This window comes from Oryx dammah, unplaced genomic scaffold, assembly GCF_014754425.2.
Source record: "Oryx dammah isolate SB20612 unplaced genomic scaffold, SCBI_Odam_1.1 HiC_scaffold_27, whole genome shotgun sequence".
Classification (NCBI taxonomy): Eukaryota; Metazoa; Chordata; class Mammalia; order Artiodactyla; family Bovidae; genus Oryx; species Oryx dammah.
Window position 1 is genome coordinate 71,649,584 of NW_024070211.1, and position 26,737 is coordinate 71,676,320.

At 37.3% G+C, this 26,737-nt stretch overlaps 1 protein-coding gene across 4 annotated transcripts in view; it reads right to left on the bottom strand.

The window, feature by feature from the left end:
• NCKAP5 (NCK associated protein 5) overlaps positions 1-26,737 on the bottom strand; it is a 1,043,181-nt gene that overhangs the window by 601,313 nt on the left and 415,131 nt on the right. For all 4 annotated transcript variants that reach the window (XM_040228410.1, XM_040228409.1, XM_040228412.1 and 1 more), the window contains one exon: positions 18,864-18,927. In XM_040228410.1, the coding sequence (XP_040084344.1) occupies positions 18,864-18,927 (64 nt within the window). The remainder of the gene's footprint in view (positions 1-18,863; positions 18,928-26,737) is intronic.

A 26,737-nucleotide genomic window follows, 5' to 3' on the forward strand; every position in this document is an offset into this window, starting at 1 on the left:
AAGAACAACATATATTTTCTAATAATCTGAGAAGTCTAATATTTTCTTCTGATTTCTCCTATCTTCTCTGCTGATGGTTATTACAGCTTTATTTTTTAATTTATTTTTATTTTTGTAATTTTTGAAACTTCACTGAGGATTAATCAATATCTTTTTAATCTGTACAATGTGATGATTTGTCATACATACACATTTGATATGGGCTTCCCTGGTAGCTCAGCTGGTAAAGAATCTGCCAGCAATGTGGGAGACTGGGTTCGATCCCTGGGTTGGCAAAATCTCCTGGAAGATCCCCTGGAAGATCCCCTGGAAGAATGCATGGCAACCCATTCTGGTATTCTTGCCTGAAAAATCCCCATGGACAGAGGAGCCAGGTGGGCTATAGTCCATGGGGTCACAAAGAGCTGGACACTGAGAAACTAAACACATACATTTGATACATGTATACATTATATGAGATCAAGTTAATGAATCCATCCATCACCTCACATAGCTAAGTTTATTTTTTTACTGAAGTACAGCTGCTATACAATAGCAAATAAGCAACAGGTGTACAATATAATGATTCACATTTTTAAAGATTACACTTTATTTATTAGTTATTATAAAATACTGGCTATATTCCCTATCTTGTACAATATATCCTTGTAGCTTGTCTTATACTTAGCAGTTTGGTATCTTTTACTCCTCTACCCCTAATTTATTTTTTAATTTCAACATTTTCTTTATGGTTACTTAATATTGTTAATGGTAAAATATTTTAAAAATTCAGAAAATATTTCAGAAATACAAGATGTCACTTGACTTTACCCAAAATTTTTAAACATTTTAGGATACTTGTTTCATTGAAAAAAATTAAAAGGGTGGACATAATTAAGACCTTCCCCCTCCCCAGAAGTATTCATTATGATCAACTCAGTGTGTGTTGTTCCTACATTTATTAGATTTCTTCTACTTGCATATCAATAATCAATGCAATGTTTTTGAGACTGGTCCATGTTGATATATGCAGATATAGTTCATTTTAATTGTTACAGATTAGTTTACTTTTTGAAGAAATCAGCTGGTTCAATCAATCTCCTACTGTGGGACTTTGAGATCATTTTTACTTTTTTGTCATCAGAAAAAAAGTGCATTTCTTTATGTAAATCCCTTTGCATGTATGTTAGAGTTTCTCTAGGTTCAAAGCACAGAAGTAGAATTGCTAGACTGCAGGCTGTACATTCATCTTTTTAGGTAACACAAAATGAGTTTCCTAAATGTTTACATCAGTTACACTCCTACCAACAACACAGAAGAGTTCCAGTTTCCACATATGCTTGCCTATGGGCATTTTCAGACTCCTAAAATGGTTCCAAAATAGATGGGCATAAGATGCTATGTGATGTTTTAGCCTATATATGCATTTTTCTGAACAAGAAAACTTTAAATGTTTATGGATGGCACTTTCTTATTGGTTCATTTTTCAAATCTCTTATATCAGCCAGGAACTCACTATTCTACTTGGCTAATAATCTCTTTTTCTTTTTTTAAAAAAAATATTTTTCCTCCTAATGTATTAAGAATTTATTAATCTTTCTCTTTGTTAATTGTATACATTATCTTCATTTTAAAAAATTGTCCTCTTACTTCAATACTATAAAGATATTTCCTTATATTTACTTCTAAAAATTTTTAAAACCTTGCTTTAAGATTTGGACTCATTCAAAATTTATTTCTGTGCACTGTACTTGGTAGCAATAAAACTGTGTAGTTTACTCTATAAATTGTCACAGTTGTCTTTTTAAATTGTCCATTCTTTCCTCACTGAATTGTAATTCCACTTCCATTATATATTCCTATATACATGTGGGTCTGTTCAAAGCCCTCTGTTCTGTTCTCCTGCTTTATTGGGGTAGTTTTGCCCAACACTACACAGATGTAACTGCTTAAGCTTTAAAATAAGTCTTCATGTGTGCGAGGATACAGCATTTCCTATTATCTTTCTTTAAAATCATATCATTTATATGTAAACCTACATTTTTAATATTAATATTAGATTAGCTTTTTATCTGATTTTTGGATGAGATGGTTAGATAGCATCACCGATGCAAGGGGTATGAATCTGGGCAAACTCGGAGATGGTGAAGGACAGAGGAGCCTGGTGTGCTAGTCCACGGGGTCGCCTAGAGTCAGACATGACTCAAGAGAATGAACAACAGCAGCTTTTTGTATTCTGTGAAAATCTTTCTTGGATTCTGATTGGAATTACATGAAATGTATAAACTACTTTAGAGTAAATTAGTACCTTTACACCATTGAGTCTTCCCCTCCAAAAATCTATGATACATCTCTCCACCAACCTTTGTTCCTTTTTTAATACTTTATTTCTCCATCAATATCTCACATATTCCTTCCTTTTTAGATTTATTCCTAAATGCCCTTTAAAAAAACTATACTGTTCTTTAAAATTACTTTAAGAGTTGATAATGGATAGATCAAACCAGTCAATCCTAAAGGAAAACAATCCTGAATATTCACTGAAAGGACTAATGCTGAAGCTGAAGTTCCAATACTCTGGCCACCTGATGCAAAGAGCCAACTTATTGGAAAAGACTCTGATGCTGGGGAAGATTGACAACAAAAGGAAAAGAGGACAGTAGAGGGTGAAATGGTTAGACAGCATCACTGACTTAATGGACATGAATTTGAGAAAATTCTGGGAGACAGTGGAGACAGAGGAGCCTAGCATGTCCATGGGGACACAAAGAGTTAAACACAACTGAACAAGACAATAACAACAATGGAAATGCAGGATTTCTATTCACTTTTGTAATACTCAGCAAACTTTGTAATATTCAGCAAACTTTTTGTAATATTCAGCAAACTTTGTAATATTCAGTAACTTTTGTAATATTCAGCACACTTCAAAAGTGTGTCTAAAGAATCTCCTGGATTTTCTACTTAGACAATTATTTACAAATATTAAAAACTGTGCTTTCTTCCTAACCCATATATCACTTAATTTCATATGTCAGTTAGGTCCAGAAGTGTAAAAACAAATAGCCGTGCTGACTGGAAGAATCCTGGTCTGGTTATGGTTTTTAAAAGGGACACTTCCAGTTTTTCACCTGTAAGTACAATTCTCACTGAAGATCTTCTGTGAGTACCTTTTGTCAACTTAAGAAAACATCCTTTTGTTCTTGGTGACTACATTTTTAAAAATTACTGTGAATTGCTATTGAATTTTATCAAATGTTTTATTTTGTATGTGTCAAGGCTTTGTTCTCTGTATTTAATCTATAGCTGTGATTATTTTAATTGATCTTCTAATGTTAAGAAATCACTGCATTTCTGGAATAAACCCCATTTTAAATAAGCCTCAAAAAGTGAGTTGACACCTAGCAACCAGATCTTGGTTTCAAATACCTTTGTCCTTCAAATAAAACCAGTGCTCGTTAGATAAATAGCTGATTTGAAGACTGTGGCAGGAAATATACAATACAAGCCTGAAGCTCCTTGTAAAACCAAAAAAGTAAGAAAGTGCAGTGGTAAAAAATCCATCTGCCAATGCAAGAGATGCAGGCTCAATCCCTGGGTCCAGAAGATCACTTGGAGGAGTAAAGTAGTAGCCCACTCCAGTATTTTTGCCTGGAAAATTCCATAGACAGAGGAGCCTGGTAGACTGCAGTCCATGGGGTTGCAAAGAGCCAGACACAACTGTGCTACTGAGCATGCATGTGTGTGTGCATGCACACACACACACACACACACACAGAAAAGAAAGGAAAAGGACAGGAAAACAAACAAAACCAATGATGACACTGTGTCAGAGCAACAAGAGAACCAACTGAAAGGGCTGCTAATGGACAATGGTGAACAAAATACCAACAAAATTATGTAGTTTATGTTGGTTCACAACCCAAAGTATAAACGCAGATACCGATGCATTCATAGTAATATAAATGATTGAGCAAATAAACAGCAAAGAACAGACGAATCTCCCATGTGGAAGGATTACAAAAATACTCCACCCTCAGGAAGAGGAATACAACAGCACACTCTAAGTGTGGACCATGAAGAGTGATTTTCTCTCAAGGGGAACAGTACAGAAGCTGGGGTTGAGAGAGCAACTTCAGTGCAAACCTGACAGACGTTACCTGAGCCACCTGACAAAGATTCACCAAAATAAAGGCAGGTTCCACAGCTAATATGCAATCGTGATACAATGTGATAAAAACGGCACGTTAGCCTGCCTTTTAAATGCCTCCCCCAAATCCATCCCCATCTAACTATAAGAAAAACAGCAGACTAATCTCCTTGAGACAAATCTCCCAAAGCAGCTAACCAGGACTCCTCAAAACTGTCAACATCAGCAAAACCAAGGGAAGTCTGAGAATCTGCCACAGCCAAGAAGAGCATAAGGAGGCAAGGTGAGTAAATGTCATATGAATTCTGGATAGGATCGTGAAACAAGGACATCAGGTAAAACTATGGAGATAGGAATAACGAATGGACGTAAGTTACTAATAAGAAATCAACACTGTTCCTTAGCTGTGACAAATGTACCATATTAATATAGGAGGTTAATAGTTGGAAAACTGACTATGAGACATACTGGAAATCTCTGTAATATCTTTGCAATTTTTTGGTAAACATATAACTTCTCAACAGAAAAGTTTAGCTTTTATTTTTGTAAACAGTGAGTTGGGGATATTTTCTTCATCTTCTTCACATCAATCTGTATAAAATATTATCTCTTTCACTCCAAGTTTGGTTGAACTCTAAAATCATTAGACCTGGCAGTTTTCTGGGGGGTAGAGGGGTGGGCATGGTTAAAAACTTTTATCATGAAAAGTTTTAAACATTTGTAAAAGTATGTGCTGTGCTGTGCTTAGCCGCTCAGACATGTCTGACTCTCTGCGACCCCATGGACTGTAGCCTGCCAGGCTTCTCTGTCCATGGGGATTCTCTAGGCAAGAATACTGGAGTGGGTTGCTGTGCCCTCCTCCAGGGGATCTTTCCAGCCCAGGGACTGAACCCACGTCTCCCACATTGCAGGCAGATTCTTAACTGTCTGAGCCACCAGGGAAGCAACACTCAAACTTCTACAGTTATCAAATATGGCCAAAATTTTAAAACAATTTATTCTTTTGAGGTATAGTTGACTTAAAATACTGTGTCTCAGGTGTACAACATAGTGATTAAACAGTTATACTCTATTTATCGTTATTACAAAATACTGGATATATCCCCTTTGCTGTAGTTGTATTCTTGCAGCTTACTTATTTTATGTATAGTAGTTTGTGCCTCCAAATTCTCTACCCATCTCTTGCCCCTCCTTCCTTCCCTCTCCCAACTGGTAACCACTAATTTGTTCTCAGTGTTGGTGAGTCTGTTTCTATTCTGTTCACCAGCTTGTTTTATTTTTTTAGATACCATGTATAACTGATATTATATAGCATACATCTTTCTCTGAAATATGGCCAATTTTAATTGATCTAAACTTCAGCTGTTTCCCTCTGCCAGTATTATTTTGAAGTAAACCCAGATATCACAGCATTTTAAGGGTAAATATTTCTGTATGTATCTCTAAACATTACTCTTTTGAAACACAGAACCACAATTTCAAGTTTACATATATATGTATGTACACATGTATATGTATATATACACACAATAATTCTTAATATCAAATAGTCAGTGGTCACAAGTATAATTATCTTATCATTTTATGCATATCTCATAGTGATGCTGAAAATTTTCTATTTCTTCATTTTGTACTTCATTGGCTTCTGTTTTTACTTCATTATTTATTTCCTCTTTCTGTATATTATTCCTCATTACTTCTTGAATTAAATGATTAATTTAAAATTTTTTCCTATTATGTACCTTTAAAGGTAAACATCTCACCATAACTTTTGATTTAATTATATTGCCAAAGTTTGTGTATATAGAGTGTTTTCATTTTCATTCAGCTTAAATATTTTAAATTCTCTTATAATTTATTTTTCTAAAAAGTGGAAAAGACATTTGTGTGTATATATATATGTGTGTGCGCATGTATAACTAAATCACTTTGTTGTATACCTAAAACTAACACAATATTGTAAATCAACTCCACTTTAAAAAAATTTTAAGTGAATAATCTAAAATATTTTACTAAAATTTTCAGAGATATGCAGTTTTGAGGGGATGTTATTGATTTCTGGTGTAACTGTGAACAAATATCATGAAAAGTATGACATTGATATATTTGTGCAATAAGTATTTTATATTATAAATTTTATGAAAGCAAGTACTTCATTTTATTCTCAGCTGGATACGTTGAATAGATAAATGAACATAATAATATGCAGGGCCTATTTCCAAAATTTAGCACATATACAGAAACATGTCCTGAAGTTTGCCACCTACTCTTCTATACTCTTAGGAAGACATGTCTACTTGACTTTTCAACTTATTAAATTGCTGCTGTGAAAAAGAAAAAAAAAAAAAACTGGTTCTTTTTCCAGAGATATATTATGGATATATTTTAGCCAGTGATAAACACTATGAATGATGTATTGCCCAAGACACTTTTCTTGGATGACACTAAATTCAACTGCCATGATGGCTGCTAACATTAATATATTAACACAAACAGACAAGTCAAAACTTCCCATGAGACTATAACTTTTTCCAATATCAGTTAATTTCTATATATTAATAACAAACTATCAGAAAGATAAATTAAGAAAATAATCTAATTTATAATTTCATCAAATATAGTAAAATACCTAGGTACAAATTAACCAATAAAATATCTAGGAACATATTTAACCAAATTTAACTTTAAGACACTGATGAAAGAAATTGAAGACACAAATATAATCTGTGCTCATGGCTTGAAGGAGGTGATAGTGTTGAAATGTACATACTACCCAAAGCAATCTACACATTCAATGCAATTTCCATCAAAATTCCAATGGCATTTTTCACAGAAATAGAACAAACAATCCTAAAACACGTATGAAACCACACACACACTAAACTGAATAGCCAAAGGAATCTTGAGAAAGAAGAACAAAACTGGATACATCATGTTCCCTGATTTCAAACTATATTACAAAGCTACAGTAATCAAAAAGGTATGGTACTGCCATAAAAACAGATACATAGTTCAGTGGAACAGAATAGAGAGCATAGAAATATAGCCACATGTATATCGTCACCTAATTTATGATGAAGGAGTCAAGAATATACAACGAAGAAAAAACAGTTTCTTTGATAAATGGTTTTGGGGAAACTGGACAGCAATATGCAAAAAGATGAAACTGGACCACTATCTTACTTTATCCACAAAAATTAACTCAAAAATGGATTAAAGACTTGAACAGAGACCCAAAACCAGAAAACTCTTAGAAGAAAACATAGGCAGTGTCTTGAGATCAGTCTTGGCAATGATTTTTTTGGATTTGACACTGAAAGCAAAGACAACAAAGGCAAAAAGTAACAAAGGGGACTATATCAATCTAAACAGCTTCTGCCCAGCAAAGGAAACCATCAACAGAATTAAAAGGCAATCTACTAAATGGAAGAAAAAAATTGCAGACATATATGTTAAGGGTGAATATCCAAAATACATAAAGAAGTAATATGTATCAGTAGCAAAACAAACAATCCAATTTAGAAACAGGCAGAGGATCTGAATACAGTCACGTCTTGTTTTAAGTGCTTACTATATAGTGCTTCATGCTTGTGATTTTTACAAACAGAAGATCTGTGGAAATTCTGTGTTATCAAATTATGGTAAACATTTTAGTAATAATGTATTTTTAATTAAGGCATGTACTTTTTTTTAATACATAACGTTACTGCACGCTTAACAGACTGTATGCAGTGTAAACGTAACTTTTAGATGACCTGGGAAACCAAAAACTTCATGTGATTCACATTATTGTGAGATTTGCTTTATTGCAATGGTCCGGAACCAAACCAGCAATATCTCCAAGGTATGCCTATAGACTTTTTTCCAAAGAGGACAAACAGATGGGAAATGGGTACATGAAAAGGTACTCAACATAACTAATGGCCAGCTCAGTCGCTCAGTCGTGTCCACTCTTTGCAATCCCATGAATTGCAACATTCCAGGCCTCTCTGTCGATTACCAACTCGCAGAGTTCACTCAAACTCACATCCATCAAGTCGGTAATACCATCCAGCCATCTCATTCTCTCTCGTCCCCTCCTCCTCCTGCTCCCAATCCCTCCCAGCATCAGAGTCTTTTCCAGTGAGTCAACTCTTCTCATGAGGTGGCCAAAGTACCAGAGCTTCAGCTTTAGCATCATTCCTTCCAAAGAACACCCAGGACTGATCTCCTTTAGAATGGACTGGTTGGATCGCCTTGCAGTCCAAGGGACTCTCAAGAGTTTTCTCCAACACCACAGTTCAAAAGCACCAATTCTTTGGCACTCAGCTTTCTTCACAGTCCAACTATCACATGCATACATGGGTACTGGAAAACCATAGTCTTGACTAGTCAGATCTTTGTTGACAAAGTAATGTCTCTGCTTTTGAATATGCTATCGAGGTTGGTCATAACTTTCCTTCCAAGGAGTAAGCGTCTTTTAATTTCATGGCTGCAGTCACCATCTGCAGTGATTTTGGAGCCCCCCAAAATAAAGTCTGACACTGTTTCCACTGTTTCCCCATCTATTTCTCATGAAGTGATGGGACCAGATGCCATGATCTTCGTTTTCTGAATGTTGCACTTTAAGCCAACTTTTTCACTCTCCTCTTTCACTTTCATCAAGAAGCTTTTTAGCTCCTCTTCACTCTCTGCCATAAGGGTGGTGTCATCTGCATATCTGAGGTTATTGATATTTCTCCCGGCAATCTTGATTCCAGCTTGTGCTTCCTCCAGCCCAGCGTTTCTCATGATGTACTCTGCATAGAAGTTAAATAAGCAGGGTGACAATATACAGCTTGACATACTCCTTTTCCTATTCGGACCCAGTCTGTTGGTCCATGTCCAGTCCTAACTGTTTCTTCCTGACCTGCATACAGATTTCTCAAGAGGGAGGTCAGGTGGTCTGGTATTCCCATCTCTCTCAGAATTTTCCACAGTTGATTGTGATCCACACAGTCAAAGGCTTTGGCATAGTCAATAAAGCAGAAATAGATGTTTTTTTAGAACTCTCTTGCTTTTTCCATGATCCAGCAGATGTTGGCAATTTGATCTCTGGTTCTTCTACCTTTTCTAAAACCAGCTTGAACATCAGGAAGTTCACGGTTCACGTATTGCTGAAGCCTGGCTTGCAGAATTTTGAGCATTACTTTACTAGCATGTGAGATGAGTGCAATTGTGTGGTAGTTTGAGCATTCTTTGGCATTGCCTTTCTTTGGGGTTGGAATGAAAACTGACCTTTGCCAGTCCTGTGGCCACTGCTGAGTTTTCCAAATTTGCTGGCATACTGAGTGCAGCACTTTCACAGCATCATCTTTCAGGATTTGAAGTACCTTAACTGGAATTCCATCACCTCCACTAGCTTGTTCGTAGTGATGCTTTCTAAGGCCCACTTGACTTCACATTCCAGGATGTCTGGCTCTAGGTGAGTGATCACACCATCATGATTATCTTGGTCATGAAGATCTTTTTTATATAGTTCCTCTGTGTATTCTTGCCACCTCTTCTTAATATCTTCTGCTTCTGTTAGGTCCATACCATTTCTGTCCATTATTGAGCCCATCTGCATGAAATGTTCCCTTGGTATCTCTAATTTTCTTGAAGAGATCTCTAGTCTTTCCCATTCTGCTGTTTTCCTCTATTCCTTTGCACTGATCTCTGAGGAAGGCTTTCTTATCTCTTCTTGCTTTTCTTTGGAACTCTGATTCAGATGCTTATATCTTTCCTTTTCTCCTTTGCTTTTGGCGTCTCTTCTCTTCACAGCTCTTTGTAAGGCTTCCCCAGACAGCCATTTTGCTTTTTTGAATTTCTTTTCCATGGGGATGGTCTTGATCCCTGTCTCCTGTACAATGTCACGAACCTCAGTCCATAGTTCATCAGGCACTCTATCTATCAGATCTAGTCCCTTAAGTCTATTTTTCACTTCCACTCTATAATCATCAGGGATTAGATTTAGGTCATACCTGAATGGTCTAGTGGTTTTCCCTACTTTCTTCAATTTAAGTCTGAATTTGGAAATATGGAGTTCATGATCTGAGCCACAGTCAGCTCCCAGTCTTGTTTTTGCTGACTGTATAGAGCTTCTCCATCTTTGGCTACAAAGAATATAATCAATCTGATTTCGGTGTTGACCATCTGGTGATGTCCATGTGTAAAGTCTTCTCTTGTGTTGTTGGAAGAGGGTGTTTGCTATGACCAGTGTGTTCTCTTGGCAAAACTCTATTAGCCTTTGCCCTGCTTCATTCCATATTCCAAGGCCAAATTTGCCTGTTACTCTAGGTGTTTCTTGCCTTCCTACTTTTGTATTCCAGTCTCCTATAATGAAAAGGACATCTTTGCTGGGTGTTAGTTCTAAAAGGTCTTGTAGGTCTTCATAGAACCGTTCAACTTCAGCTTCTTCAGTGTTACTGGTTGTGGCATAGACTTGGATTACTGTGATACTGAATGGTTTGCCTTGGAAACAAACAGAGATCATTCTGTCGTTTTTGAGATTGCATCCAAGTATTGCATTTCAGACTCTTTTGTTGACCATGATGGCTATTCCATTTTTTTCTAAGGGATTCCTGCCTACAGTAGTAGATATAATGACCAGGCAGATGCAATCAAAATCACAATAAGATATCATCTCACACCTGTCAGAATGACTATTAATGAAAAGATAAGAAACAAAAGTTTTGGCTAGGATGTGGAGAAAAGGGAAGGCTTGTGTACCATTGATGGGAGTAAATTGGTAAAGTTTCTACGAAAAATAATATGGAGGTTTCTTAAAAAAATTAAAAATAGAACTACCATATGAACCAGGAATTCCACTTCTGGGTGTTTATCGAAAGAAAATAAAATCACTATCTTTAAAGAACAAGTGTACCGTCAAGCTCATTTCCACATTATTTACAATAACTAAGACATGTAAACAACCTATGTCCTTTGATGGATGAATGGGTAAAGAGAATGTAGTATATAATACATATAATAGAATACTATTTGGTTATAAAAAGAAAGAAATGTTGCCATTTACAACAAAGTGGATGGACTCTGAGGGCATTATACTAAGTGAAATGAGACAGAGAATGACACATACCACACAAATATGTGGAATCCTAAAAAACAAATAAGCAAAACTCATAGATAAAAAAATAGAAGCAAGGAGATGGGAAGGGCTAGGCAAATGGGTAAAGGAGGCCAAAAGGTACAAACCTCCAGTTCTAGAATGAGTCCTGAGGATGTAACAGACTGCATGCCAACTATAGTTAATAATACTGTATTTTATACTTGCTATGAGAGTATACCTTAAAAGTTTTCATCACAAGAAAAACAGTTTGTAACTGTGTAATGATGAATATTAACTAGACTTACTGAGGTGATCATACTGCACTATATAGGTAGAAACCACTTTTTGAAAGTTTACTTCGCATGACTTCACTTTTATGAAAGACCTATATTTATACCGTTTTTGCCAACCAAAAGAAATTCATAGAGGACTTTCACTATTACAAAAAAGGTAATTGCTTCTAGTTTTACACCATTCAGCTTACCAAGAATTTCATAGGAATTAACTACTTTCAGACAGCAAGGGAAAGCAGTAAATTCATATATTGAACCATTATGGTGGATACCTCAAACTAATACAATGATGTATGTCAGTTTTGTCTAAAAAAGAAAAGAAACACAAGAAAGTTAATTCACCCTATAATCCTAACCCCTCGTTTGACTACTGAAGTGAAAGTGAAAGTCGCTCAGTTTTTTCCGACTCTTTGCAACACCATGGACTATATAGTCCATGGAATTCCCAGGCCAGAATACTGGAGTGGGTAGTCTTTCCCTTCTCCAGGGGATCTGCTCAACCCAGGGATCAAACCCAAGTCTTCCACATTGCAGGCAGATTCTTTACCAGCTGAGTCACCAGGGAGGCCCAAGAATACTGGAGTAGGTAGCCAATCCCTTCTCCAGCAGATTGTCCTGACCCAGGAATCAAACCAGGGTCTCCTGCTTTGCAGGCAGATTCTTTACCAACGGAGTTATCAGGGAAGCCCACTGCTGTTTCACTACTAGCAGTTAGAAAATCAGTTATATTACCCACTGTGTTGTGAATAGCAGTCTTCTAATTCTACCAAAACCAAACACCTAACCCCAAGAAATCTAGCAGCAGGAATTGACATATTTAGTACTATAGCTCCAGGCCCTCTTCCTTCTGGGTTTCCAAACTCTTGGCTACCCTCTTGTCTATCAGAAGCCAGACAAAACAGCTGGGTAGGCATGAAAAGATGAAAGACACACTGGTCGCAGTCCTGGCCATTCACCAAGGCACTGTTCAGCTGAGCTGTGTGCAATGTTCCTATTTTTACATATGTCTCTTAAATTAAAAGAAATTCTCTCTTCCCTGCTCAATGTTATGTGGCAGCCTGGATGGGAGGAGATTTGGGGGGAGAATGGATACATGTATATGCACATCTGAGTCCCTTTGCTATCCACCTGTAATTATCAAACATTGTTAATCAGCTATATTCCAATATAAAAGAAAAAGTGGTTTTGTTTTTTTTAAAGAAATGATCTCTTCTTGTTTAAGTGACAGTTATTTAACCCTATGATTTTTGCTTTCTGTGAATAAGAGGCAAAGTAAACTCACGCACTGTAGAGGGCAGGGAATCGACATGTTAAAAATAAGACTAGGACTAAAGCTCTCAAAAACCATGTTCGGTTCGGTTCGGTTCAGTTGCTCAGTCATGTCCGACTCTTTGCGACCTCATGAATTGCAGCACGCCAGGCCTCCCTGTCCATCACCAACTGCTGGAGTTCACTCAAACTCACGTCCATCGAGTCAGTGATGCCATCCAGCCATCTCATCCTCTGTCATCTCCTTCTCCTCCTTCCCCCAATCCCTCCCAGCATCAGAGTCTTTTCCAATGAGTCAGCTCTTCGCATGAGGTGGCCAAAGTACTGGAGTTTCAGCTTCAGCATCAGTCCTTCCAAGGAATACCTAGGACTGATTTCCTTTAGAATGGACTGGTTGGATCTCCTTGTAGTCCAAGGGACTCTCAAGAGTCTTCTCCAACACCACAGTTCAAAAGCATCAATTCTTCAGCACTCAGCTTTCTTCACAGTCCAACTCTCACATCCATACAAGGATTCTGACCTCCCTATCTCCTCCAACTTTCATTTTTTCTCAAATTCCTGAGATGACTGAAAATATCCTGATCACTGATAGTTATTCCTTAGATGTTAATTACGTAAAAAACAAGGGGATATGGTTCCAAATTCAGCTGATGGTACACAATGGACACCCAGTGGGTGTTTGAATATCCATCTAGATGAAAGAAAAAGAGCAATGAGCAACAGGGTAAATGGGGATACAATGTTTCCTTAGTGTCTTGAGACGAGTAATCAAAAATTGGTATTTTTCTTTTTCTCAATCTAGAAATTACTCAGTGGGATGAAAAGGAGCCATACAGTGTTGATAACTTTGCATAATTAACCCAAGGATTTTAAAAATTATATTTGGTAGAATTTTAGTGTTCTACATATATTAATAAAAAACAAACTCATTGGTAGAAGAGATATTCTTTTAAAACTTTTTAACATAAATGTAGAAAAGTGAACATATTAAGCTTTTTTCATGTCATTTTGAAATAGTCTTTAAGATACTGTTCTGTCATAAGCATGTATACAAACAATTTTGCTATTTTTAAAAAATCCAAACACTTATTTTTAACTCGTGAACCTGAATTGTTATTCAGTAAATAAAATTATCTTTTATAAACTTGGAGAAAAAAATTAATCAGAAACAACTCAGCCTAAAAAAATATTAGCCTACAAATTTCCAGTAATTAAAACAATTTAGAAAAAAAAAATTTAGGCTAGTGTAAGGTCCATCTAGTAAAGGCTATGGTTTTTCCAGTAGTCATGTATGGATGTGAGAGTTGGACTATAAAGAAAGCTGAGCACCGGAGAATCGATGCTTTTGAACTGTGGTGTTGGAGAAGATTCTTGAGAGTCCTGTGGACTGCAAGAAGATCCAACCAGTCAATCCTAAAGGAAATCAGTCCTGCATATTCACTCAAAGGACTGATACTGAAGCTGAAACTCCAATACTCTGGCCACCTGATGCAAAGAACTGACTCACTGGAAAAGACCTTGATGCTGGGAAAGACTGAAGGTGGGAGAAGAAGGGGATGACAGAGGATTAGATGGTTGGATGGTATCACTGACTCAATGGACATGAGTTTGAGTAAACTCCAAGAGCTGGTGATGGACAGGAAGGCCTGATGTGCTGCAGTCGATGGGGTCACAATGAGTCGGACACGACTGAGCAACTGAACTGAAAACTAGACTAAGGTTAATAGAAAAAATAAGCGGTCCAGTAATTGATGAATATTGATTGAGACTGGATTTGGAAAATAATAAATATGATAGCAAAAGTTAGATACTGCTTAATTTCCCAACATCATTTACTGAACAATTAATTTGGAAAGACACTCATTTTGATCCCTAACTCACAACAATGTAATTCCACCTAGAATATGCAAAGATTTACATACAGAAAAATAAATACTATGTACATTCAAGAAGAGAATGGGATGAATATTTTTAAACTCTTGGAATGGAAAGAGCTTTCTTACATATAACAACATTTAAGATGACATCAAAATCTTACAGACAGAATCAATCTGGCAGTAAATTGAGTCAGAGATAGGGAACACAGGCGGAAACACAACTTTCCAGAATAAAGAGGAACATGACCTTATAGCAGTTTGTGAAAAAATAATGAAAGGTAGGTATGAAAACAATGGCAATGTCTATTTTATGGAAGAATGAATAAAGAACAAAGAAACAAACAGGAGGTATCTAATATGCTGAAACATAGCTTTGCCAAATAAAGACCTGAGTTAACAGAACAAAAGCACAGACAGAATTGTTAAAAACCCATAAAGAAATGTATCCAAGTTACATAGCTAACTACTGGTGGAACTGTACTTTGAATCCAGACCTGCCTTATTCCCATGTTTATATTCCTCTGATTTCCACATATGTGTCAATCAGCCATCAGAAGGAAATCTTTCTACATGCAATGCAATACCTTGAAATGAATCCTAAATCAGAAAGGGGACAGTATTGGAAAAACTGGTAAAATTCCAATAGAATCTGGAACTTAGTAGTAACATGTCAGTGTTAATGTCTCAGTTTTGATCATTATCCTATAGTCGTGTAAGTATTAACACTAGAAAGCTGGTTGAAGGGTCTGTAGGTGTGCAACATCATGGAAGTCTAAAATTATTCCGAAATAAATAGTGTGTTAAAAAATAAAAGCAAACTCTCAAAAATGATGCCTTTGTTACTACCTTAAAACTCATAAGGAAAAAGATTTATTGCATAGTCAAATTTTTAAAAGGGCATGTTTTACATTATAACAGGTTCACAGGTTTGCTTTAATTATTAGAGGTTCACTGATGATTTTAAAAACAATTATCAGCCTTGATTATACTATTTTTTGAAAATACAACTTATGGAACTTTTTTCATAACATTTTTCCTTTCATGTGATAAAACACAGAATACTATAAGTATTATTCTTTAAAAATGTAAGGTGATCTGGCTGTAATGAACTGTCTTCGTTTCTGCTACAGAAGTGACAAAAGTTCTGGACTTGTAACAGCAAGAATTAAATTTAGAGGATTAATAGAACTGCCTGGTTTTAGGAGCTGTCAGATACTGAGAGAATCAGGACTTCAGAAATAAATGAATCCTAGGAGCAGAAAAGCTGAAGCATATAATTAAGTCGAAAACTCAGAGGGGGTTGACTGGGTAAGGAGAGGGGGGGAAATAGTGAAAAAAAGTGAAATAAAGAACATTAATAAAAATCAGGGCTTAGGTGTCTCTAAAGCATCGAGATGTGATAAACTATGGAAAGGGGGAAATATCACATGAATAGTAGTAAATCAGATTGGATAAGGGCACTCACTCAAAGCCTGCCAATGGGTCCCATCACTCAGGGCATGAACCGGAGATCTCTGGGAATGCTCAGGATGTACCCCTCTGCCTCCATCACTTCTCTGACTCCTGTTCTACCATCAGCCTCTCCCTCACTGCCCTCTGGCCACCCTGCTCCTCCATGCTGTTCCTCAGGCAATCCAGGCCTTTGTACTTGTTCACCTCCCCACTAGGAACATTTTCCCCCAGCAGATACCATCATGGTTCACTCCTTTTCCTCCTCAAATGTTGGTCACATGCTAACTTTTCAGTGATACACTACTAAGAACACTCATACTGATCCTCTGGCATGCTACTTTCCTCTACCCTGATGTTTTTTCATAGCAGCTTCCACCATCTATCAGTAATTCCATCAAACTGCTGTTCTCCAACCACTAGAATGTATGCTCTCAGATATGTACCTATTTGCTTGTTTTCCCACCAGTACTTCCCCAGTGCCTATATAGAGCTGGGTAGAATAAGGGTTAGGTGTTCCATAACTTATTGGCTACATCAATCAATACATAAATGTGATTTTTCAATAATATTATATAAATAAGAGTAATAAATCACAGGTAACTTCTCCAAAGTTGCCTTTTGAGCAATCAGAGTGATCTTTCATTTGTTGGACTTCAAAACCACTGCAGATGGTAACTAAAGCCTTAAAATTAAAAGACACTTGCTCCTTGGAAGAAAAGCTATGACCAATCTAGACAGCATATTAAAAAGCAGAGACATTACTTTGCCAACAAAGGCTCGTCTAGTCAAAGCTATGATTTTTCCAGTAGTCATGTTTGGATGTGAGAGTTGGATTATAAAGAAAGTTGAGCACCGAAGAATTGATGCTTTTGAACTGTGGTGTTGGAGAAGACTCTTGAGAGTCCCTCAGACTGCAGGGAGATCAAACCAGTCAATGCAAAAGGAAATCAGTCCTGAATATTCATTGGAAGGACTGATGCTGAAGCTCCAATACTTTGGCCACCTGATGCAAAGAACTGACTCACTGGAAAAAACCCTGATACTGGGATAGATTGAAGGCAGGAGGAGAAGGGGATAACAGAGGATGAGATGGTTGGATGGCATCACCGACTCAATGGACATGAGTCTGAGTAAGCTCCAGGAGTTGATGATGGACAGGGAAGTGTGGCATGCTGCAGTCCATGGGGTCACAAAGAGTCAGACAAGACTGAGTGACTGAACTGAACTGATTCTCTGGTTATTTCCTACACTGAACAATAACCTCTATAATGTTTTAAAAGGGGCCTTAGTTTTACAAAAAAAAAAAAACTAGACAGTTATCTGAGATGATTTCAACCCAGGTTAATCTACTGTCAGATTCAGAAAGATAAATTCTTTAGGGGTCTGATCTTATGAGCTTAAATAATATACCAGAAAAACCTTCTCATTATAAAAACGTCACATGAGCAAACGCTCATTCACATGATTCACTAAGCTAATGGAATCGCACAATCCCAACCTCCTCATTTTAAAGATGAAGAAACAGGCCTAGAAAAGCTGTCACTGCTTCACCTTCACTTTGAACATAGCTGAAGAAGTGCTGAACAGCAGCCAGCATGAACAAAGATGGAAGTATTACAGAATGACCTAGCTGAGAAACATTGTGCAATGCAGCGTAAGTCCAGATTGAACATTTTCAACTCACCATGTAACTAAACTTCCATTTTCTCCAACTTATTCCTGTATCGTTGTTCAGAGATCATATTGTTTGAACAGTCAAGATTCTCTTTGCCTTGAGTTCACTAGCAGAGCAAGCAATGTGATCACCTCCCTAAGTATGTTCAAGGGCCACCAAAACTTCCAGAACCCACTGAACATTCAGCCTCTTGTTCCAGACCTTTGCCTGCTCTCTGGAGAGAAGTTCAAGGCCAGCTTATTTTACAAGTTTCTTACTCTTTTCAGCAAATGAATTGCCAATTAACTCTCATGAAATCAAATGGAAGCAGCTTTCAGGGTTTAAAAATGTGTGGCTTCTCCCTTTTTAAAAAACCATTGGCTGAGAAATTGAACACATGCCACTGTTTTGTTATCAGTGGGGGGAAAAAAATCTGGTGTCAGATTTCTCTTCTCAGAGGTAACAGCAGCAGTTAATCCACACAAGTCCATTTTCCAGGTCCCCCGACAGTCGTCTCTGATTTTAGAAGGATACACAGGCAGATACTTTGGCAAAGAAGTCTATAAAATGAAGTTGCCTGCACCAAAACACCTATATTGATTTTTAGTACAAATCAAAACACAAGGAAACATCAGTTTCCTAAGTAGCACATACTGAAATGGACAGGGAGAAATACACCGCAAACAGTTCAGAGAAAGAAGAGGGTAAAAGACAATTACATTAGCAAACATCTGAGTGTTCTTGTGTTTTGTTTCTGAGGTTTTTTTTGTTGTTGTTGTTGTTGTTCAGGTTTGTAGAACTGAGAGGCTTGAATTAAACTGCACTCTCCTTATCTGAGAATCTGAGATTGATCCTTCAGAAATAATGCCAACAACCTTTTGAACATTTTAACATCCTCCTTAAAGCCCTCAAAGAGTTATTTTTCCCAATTAATATTTCCTGCTCTCTCAGCAAATGGCAGATCTGTTTAAACTGCATTATAAACATATTATTTACCAATGTAGCATTCAGTTTGCTGCAAGCAAATATTTTCCTTTGAAATCCTTAATGAGACAAAATGCCTTTCAAGCCAGAGACCTCCGGAAGGGAGGTTGGGAATTGGGACAGACCATCCAGGACTTACCATGGCCCCCTCACTTCTTCTCTGGGCAACTTCTCTCTGCAGTCGGGCCACAGCCAACTTCTCCCTGGAGAAGCAAAAGTACATGATTAGCTGACTATCCTTCTCAGGGCAGAGGGACACTGGCATGGCTTCGAAACATCCTTTTGCCGTCTCCAGGAAAACCCCCTCCTTGGTTTAGCTCACTTCCTCCACTAAACTTTCTATAAATATTTAAAGTGATTGGTCACAAGTGCATTGTTTTCACTGCGTGTCATGAAAGAGATATTTTGCCTTGGATTTTTGTAATAGCCAAATAAATGCTATATCCCAACTCAAAGTTTCCCTTTAACTTCATGAGCATGTATCACTTATAAATGTTCCATAGCTAAAATATTTCAGTTTTCCTTTCTGTATCAACTTTGCTCATAAATAGTTTTAATTATTTTTATTTCTTTTGTCACCCTATGTAGATAATTGAATTTGAAAAGCAAACAAAATGTAACCTGGTACCATTTTTGAAATAAAAACAGAAAATCCTTGGCAGGCTTGATACATAACAGGAACAGTGCTGGCCATTCTACCTGATTTCATATGAGACTGACAACAACTCTATAATATTAATAAGCTTTATTATCTCCATTTCATACATATAGAAATGAGGCTAAGAGGCTAAATAATATATGAAGCCCCCAGCTGGTAAATAGTAATATCACAACCAAATTTTAGGTTTTCCTTAGTTCAAAACCTACTTTAAAATTCTGCATATCATTTTCCAGGATCTAGGAAATATGAAAATGTGAAATTGAAAATCAGATTGTTTTTTAATTCACAACAGGGAACTGTTTCTAAGAGCTTTGTATCCTTTATAATTGGAATTCTGATTTCACTAAGAGTCACTAAAATTTTAAAAACACTTTTGTAAGGTGACAGATATCTTCATTTTGGCCAATTTTTCAATTATTCTTAAAAAGTTGATAGACGAAGTAGGGGTAATGAACTCTTCCAGTAATTCTCAAGTCTTAGCTCTAGCAAGGATCTTCCCTGAAATCCTCTGCTGCCTTCAGTTTGAAAGCTATTTCAGCCCTCTGCTTTCCCTCTACACAGGATCAGCTACATGCAAGCAGCAAGGAAGCAACCTGAATCTAAGATCAGGGTAAGGATTTCTCCTTCTCTAACCATTTATGTATTTGAAATGCTCAAGACTGTCAAGAAGCCATGCATTTTAGTTTGGATATGGGCTTCCCTGGTGGCTCATTTGGTAAAGAATTTGCCTACAATATGGGAGACCCAGGTTCAATACCTGGGTTGGAAGATCCCCTGCGGAAAGGAATGGCTACCCACTCCAGTTTTCTTGCCTGTAGAACTCCATAGACAGAGGAGCCTGGCAGGATATAGTCCATGGGATCGCAAAAGAATCAGACACAGCTGAGCAACTAACACTTCCGCTTTCACACAAAGTAGACTGACTTTGTAGTAGGAATATTTCTCTCTCTGAATAAACACCTAAAGACACAAACTAGAAGGAGGTAACGTAGAATCAGGAGACTTTTAAGGGATAAAGTTTTAGGAGCCAAGGGCAGGACTGTGCTTATAATCTGTGAGATGGCAACAAAGTAGGTGGGAAGAAGCCAGAAAGAGATGGGGTCTTGTGTCCCTTTTTGAGGTTAGCCAGGCAAAGAGCCCACACGTGTTTTCTGATCCAAGTCCAGATGAGCAGGAGCAGAGAATTGAAAGACAAGACTATGACAGATTTCTGGTTTAATAAGAAAACTAAACACTTGGTAAGTATTCATGAGCACAAAAGAATGGAGAAGATTACATTAGTAGTCTATGAATCAGTAAGTCCACTCTGAGGTATAAACCCAACAGAAACATATATATATGTTTACTAAAAGACATTGTACTATATTTTTCATAGAAGGACTACTCATAACACCATTAAACTGAAAATGCACACACCCATTAACAGTAGAATGGATAAACCTGAACACATTACACATTAAAATATCATAAAGTACTAAGAAGGAATAATCAAGACTTCAACGCAACAATAATGGGTGAAAGAAGAAAATGTAGATGAATATACAGCTAATTTATTTCATTTATTGAAGTTCAAAGATGGCATAACTCTGCTTGATAAAGTAAGAAAAAGAAATTAAAGATACAATTATCAAATTTGGTTTTGCTGTTTAGTCGCTAAGTAGTGTCTCACTCTTTGTAAACCATGGACTATAGCATGCCAGGCTCCTCTGTCCTGCATTACCTGCTGGAGTTTGCTCAAATTCCTATCCATTGATTTGGTGATACTATTTAACCATCTCATGTTTTGTTGCCCCCTTCTCCTTTTGCTTTCGTTCTTTCCCAGCATCAGGGCCCTTTCCAATGAGTCAGGCTCTTTGCATCAGGTGGATAAAGTACTGGAGCTTCAGCAACAGTCCTTCCAATGAATATTTAGCATTGATTTTCTTTAGGATTGACTTGTTTGATCTCATTGTTGTCCAAGGGACTCTCAAGAGTCTTCTCCAGCACCACAATTAGAAAGCATCAATTCTTTAGCACTCAGCCTTCTTTATGGTCCAACTCTCACATCCATGCATGACTACTGGAAAAAACATAGCTTCGACTGTATGGGCATTTGTTGGCAAATGATGTCTCTGCTTTATAATACACTGTCTAGGTTCATCACAGCTTTCTTTCTAAGGAGCAAGCATCTTTTAATTTCATGGTTGCAGTCACCATCCTCAGTGATTTCAAAGTCCAAGAAAATAAAATCTGTCACTGCTTCCATTTCTTTTCCACTTTTACCAAATAGGAAGAGGTAACAACTGTCTGTATTCACAAACAATATAATGTTTCAAACAGAAAACCCCAAGGAATTTACAAAACAATACAAAATTTAGTGAAGTCACAGTGATACAGTGAATATAGAGTACAGTGATAGTGATACAGTGATACACAGTGATACAAGTGAATATACAAAAATCAATTGTGTTTTTATGTACAAGCATCACACAACTGGAAAATCAAATTTAAAGAATTTATAATAAGATAAAATACTTAGGGAATAAATGTAATAAAAGACTGCTACACTACAAAACACTGTATACAGCAATTAAAGGAGATTTTATATGACACACACCTCATTCATGTCATACAAAAACTTAATATCACACCCAAAATTTTTACCAAAATAATCAATAAATTATTTCTCACTGGAATATATAACACCATGAAACTAAATAAAGAAAACCCAGAAACTGCTTTGATGCTTATGATGATAATTAAGTTATTATAACAGTACCTGAACTCATTGCTTTCTCTTTGTACTGAATATAGAAACATTTAATTTCTAGTCTACACTCTAATCTATATTGTATTTATTTCCCTTGATTGTTACTTTAGTATATCTTTTCCTCTAAATAAGAAAAACTTCCTAAGTGATCAATGCAAAGAAATACAGAAGAACAATCTAATGAGAAAGACTAGAGATCTCTTCAAGAAAACTAGAGATACCAAGGGAAATTTTCATACAAAGATGGGCACAATAAAGGACAGAAATGGTATGGACCTAACAGAAGCCGAGGATATTAAGAAGAGGTGGCAAGAATACACAGAAGAACTGTATAAAAAAGAGCTTAATGACCCAGATAACCACGTTGGTATGATCACTCAGCTAGAGTCAGGCATCCTGGAGTGAGAAGTCAAGTAGGCCTTAGGAAGCATCACTAGGAACAAATTTAGTGGAAGTGATGGAATTTCAGCTGAGTTATTTCAAATTCTAAAAGATGATGCTGTGAAAGTGCTGCACTCAATATGCCAGCAAATTTGGAAAACAGCAGTGGCCACAGGACTGGAAAAGGTCAGTTTTCATTCCAATCCCAAAGAAAGGCAATGACAAAGAATGATCAAACTACTGCATGATTGTACTCATCTCACACGCTAGCAGTAATGCTCAAAATTCTCCAAGCCAGGCTTCAACAATACTTGAACAGAGAACTTCCAGATGTTCAAGCTGGATTTAGAAAAGGTAGAGGAACCAGAGATCAAATTGCCAACATCCACTGGATCATCAAAAAAGCAAGAGAGTTCCAGAAAAACATCTATTTCTGCTTTATTGACTATGCTAAAGCCTTTGACTGTGTAGATCACAACAAACTGTGGAAAATTCTTCAAGAAGTGGGAATACCAGACCACCTAACCTGCTTCCTGAGAAATCTGTATGCACATCAAGAAGCAACAGTTAGGACTGGACATGGAAAACTGGACTGGCTGCAAACTGGGAAAGAAGTATGTTAAGGCTGTATACTGTCATCCTGCTTACTTAACTTATATGCAGAGTACATCATGCGAAATGCTGGGCTGGATGAAACACAAGCTGGAATCAAGATTGCCAAGAGAAATATCAACAACCTCAGACATGCAGATGACACCACCCTTATGCCAGAAATTGAAGAAGAACTAAAGAGCCTCTTGATGAAAGTGAAAGAGGAGAGTGAAAAAGCTGGCTTAAAACTCAACATTCAGAAAACAAAGATCATGGTATCCGGTCCCATCACTTCATGACAAATAGATGGGGAAACAATGGAAACAGTGAACAGACTTTATTTTCTTAGGCTCCAAAATCACTGCAGATAGTGACTGCAGCCATGAAATTAAAAGATGTTTGCTTCCTGGAAGAAAAGCTATGACTAACCTAGATAGCATATTTGAAAGCAACGACATTACTTTGCCAACAAGGTCTGTCTAGTTAAGGCTATGGTTTTTCCAGCGGTCATGTATGGATGTGAGAGTTGGACTGTGAAGAAAGCTGATCACCGAAGAACTGACGCTTTTGAACTGTGGTGTTGGAGAAGACTCTTGAGAGTCCCTTGGACTGCAAGGAGATCCAACCACTCCATTCTAAAGGAAATCAGCCCTGGGTGTTCTTTGGAAGGAATGATGCTGAAGCTGAAAGTCCAGTACTTTGGCCACCTCATGTGAAGAGTTGACTCATTGGAAAAGACTCTGATTCTGGGAGGGATTGGGAGCAAGAGGAGAAGGGGACGGCAGAGGATGAGATGGCTGGATGCCATCACCGACTCGATAGACATGAGTTTGAGTGAACTCCGGGAGTTGATAGACAGGGAGGCCTGGCGTGCTGCAATTCATGGGGTCACAAAGAGTCGGACACAACTGAGCGGCTTAACTGAAATGAACCTTGACAGCATATTAAAAAGCAGAGACATTACTTTACCGAGAAAGTACTGTCTAGTCAAAGCTATGGTTTTTTTCAGTAGACACGTATAGATGTGAGAGTTGGACCATAAAGAAAGATCAGCACCAAAAAATTGATGCTTTTGAACTGTGGAGTTGGAGAAGACTCTTGAGAGTCCCTTGGACTGCAAGGAGGTCAAACCAGTCAATCCTAAAGGAGATCAGTCCTAAATATTCATTGGAAGGACTGATGTTGAAGCTCCAATACTTTGACTACTGATGAGAACTGACTCATTGGAAAAGACCCTGATGCTGGAAAAGATTAAAGGCAGAAGGAGAAGGGGACTACAGAGGATGAGATGGTTGAATGGCACCACTGTCTCAATGGACATTAGTTTGAGCAAGCTCTGGGAGTTACTGATGGACATGAAAGCCTGGTGGGCTACAGTCTACTGTGCCATAGAGTTGAACGTGATTTGGCAAGTGAACAACATGTGAAGAGATATGCCCACTTTCAAACAGCCATGTGGAATTGTGTGATGCAAACATAGAGAATCTCCAAGTAGTCTGAGTCACAGGAAAGACAATTCCCATCCCTAGCCCTGCTCCCTGTTGTCTTCATTTACAAGTTAGAAACTCACTTTAGTCTAGTTTATGGGAACTACTCTCATTCAAAGCAGCCTGGTGATGAAGGCGAATTTTCATGAAAAACAAATACAAGTGCCTCTTTGGCCCTATGCTCTGTAATGCTCTAAATCATTTGTTTACGAAACACAATATATATAATGTCTTAGAACAAATATTACTAAGGAAGCCCAATAAAAGCCCAGTGTCTTCTATGAGGTGGGTTGGCAAGACCAGTGGCAGCTAAATCACACTACAGCAAGGGAACCCCAATTTTATGTTCTAGGAGCTATCTCATGTAGTAAGGCTCTGAATCATATTTCCATATAGTAAGGCTCTGAATCATATTTCCTTTGAAAAGAGGGTTTCAAGGCTGAAACTCACCAAAAAGGGTCTTGAGGTTCCATATTTTTGTATTCCCTAAATCTTTCAAGCTTTTGGTATTTCATGTATGTACACTTTATGTCAGCAGAAGTTTTTCCCAGCAGGAATTGTATTTTTTGTGTGTATGAAAGAAGGATTGTCTTTTTTTTTTAAATTAAAATTAAGAAAGTAATGGAGTTGTTGAATGGGTGAAATGATCTATGATAAAATTCTTAGGATTTCTAGATGTTAATATTTCTGGGCTCAAATTATGAACTTAAAGTATTAAAACTTAATTTTTTTTTTTAACTGTACTCTCATTTGCCCTTGGTGTAGTTGCCCCTTGGCAAGCCATATCTTCAAATTCTCATGGTCCCAGTATATATGTATGGAACCAACTGGGACCAGCATCTTTTTCATGTAAATTCAGGGTTCTTAAAAACAGCTTTGTATAAGAAATAAAGAATCTTTAACTTGCAGGCTACCCAAGGCAAATTAAACCCACTCCCAAATACTCTGGTTCCTATTTGAAAGCCTTAGCTTATCTGCTAAAAATGGACAACTGTGCTTTTACAATGCATCTCTGTTTTGTTTTGTGCTTGTGGCAAAGCCAGTAACTCATTATGAAGAGGATATTGACTTTATGATTGCAAGGCAAATGTCCAGAGATATTTTATCAAGAGCTGTGGCCCCTTATTTATAGAACAGGGATAAAAGAAGGATATAAAAAATAAACAAACAATAAAACAAAAGAGATCACAATACTCACTTGTCCTTCAGTTAAATGCAAAGAGAACTTTTCTTTCCAAGAAGGATGAAACAGAGCTACATTTTTATTCAAGTTTATACCCAAATACTGAATTAGTCCCTGGTTTCTAAATCCTTCATTGCAGCCCCAGACAATCTCATCTAAAGACTGTAACAAACAACAACAAAATTATTTACATGAACCATGAACCTTCAGAATACCATTGATACACCTGCAAGTTAAGCCACAGAAAGATTGTCTACAATGATATCAACATCAACAGGATGTTGGCATTTGTAAAATCCAGAAAAGACCTGCAAGGTTTGGATGTTTAGAAAAATGTTCCCCAAAGAGACAGCAGCTTGCAAAGCAGGACTGTATTCAGTTTTTGATGTGTGGAGACCTCAAACTTCAGGGCACCAAACAGACATCTGTTGCAGGAGTGGGGCAGGCAGCCCTGTCAGTGGTGTTCTGCTGCCATTTGCAAGGAAGCCCTATCCATCCTGAATGCATAGGAATGATGCCACTGTCCAGGCTTGCTCTCCACCAAGCAGATGGTACCCCTGTGACACTGCCCTGAAGGAAGGGGCAGCACTGGTTGATTCTCAGTGTGAGTGTGGAGAATTACTTCTACTTATTGTAAGTCTCATTACACCCAAACTGGCTATATACACAACACATTTGAAAGGTGCAGATCGAAAAGTACATCCAGCAAGCTACCAATACAGTAAGTACTCTATGTGTTTTCACCAAATTGCCAGCTAATCTGTGTTATTTCTATTTGACTCTTCTAGAAAAATAAAGTATAACAACTAAGCACGTTCACATATGTATTTTAAAAAAATATTACAGAGCAGCTTACAAACCTAAAGTCCATTTCCTTTACTGTAGGAAAGATACTGTGATATTTAAGAATCTTCTAATATCCCACCAAACTGTACCTTCATGTTCGTTTTGGTTGTGAGGA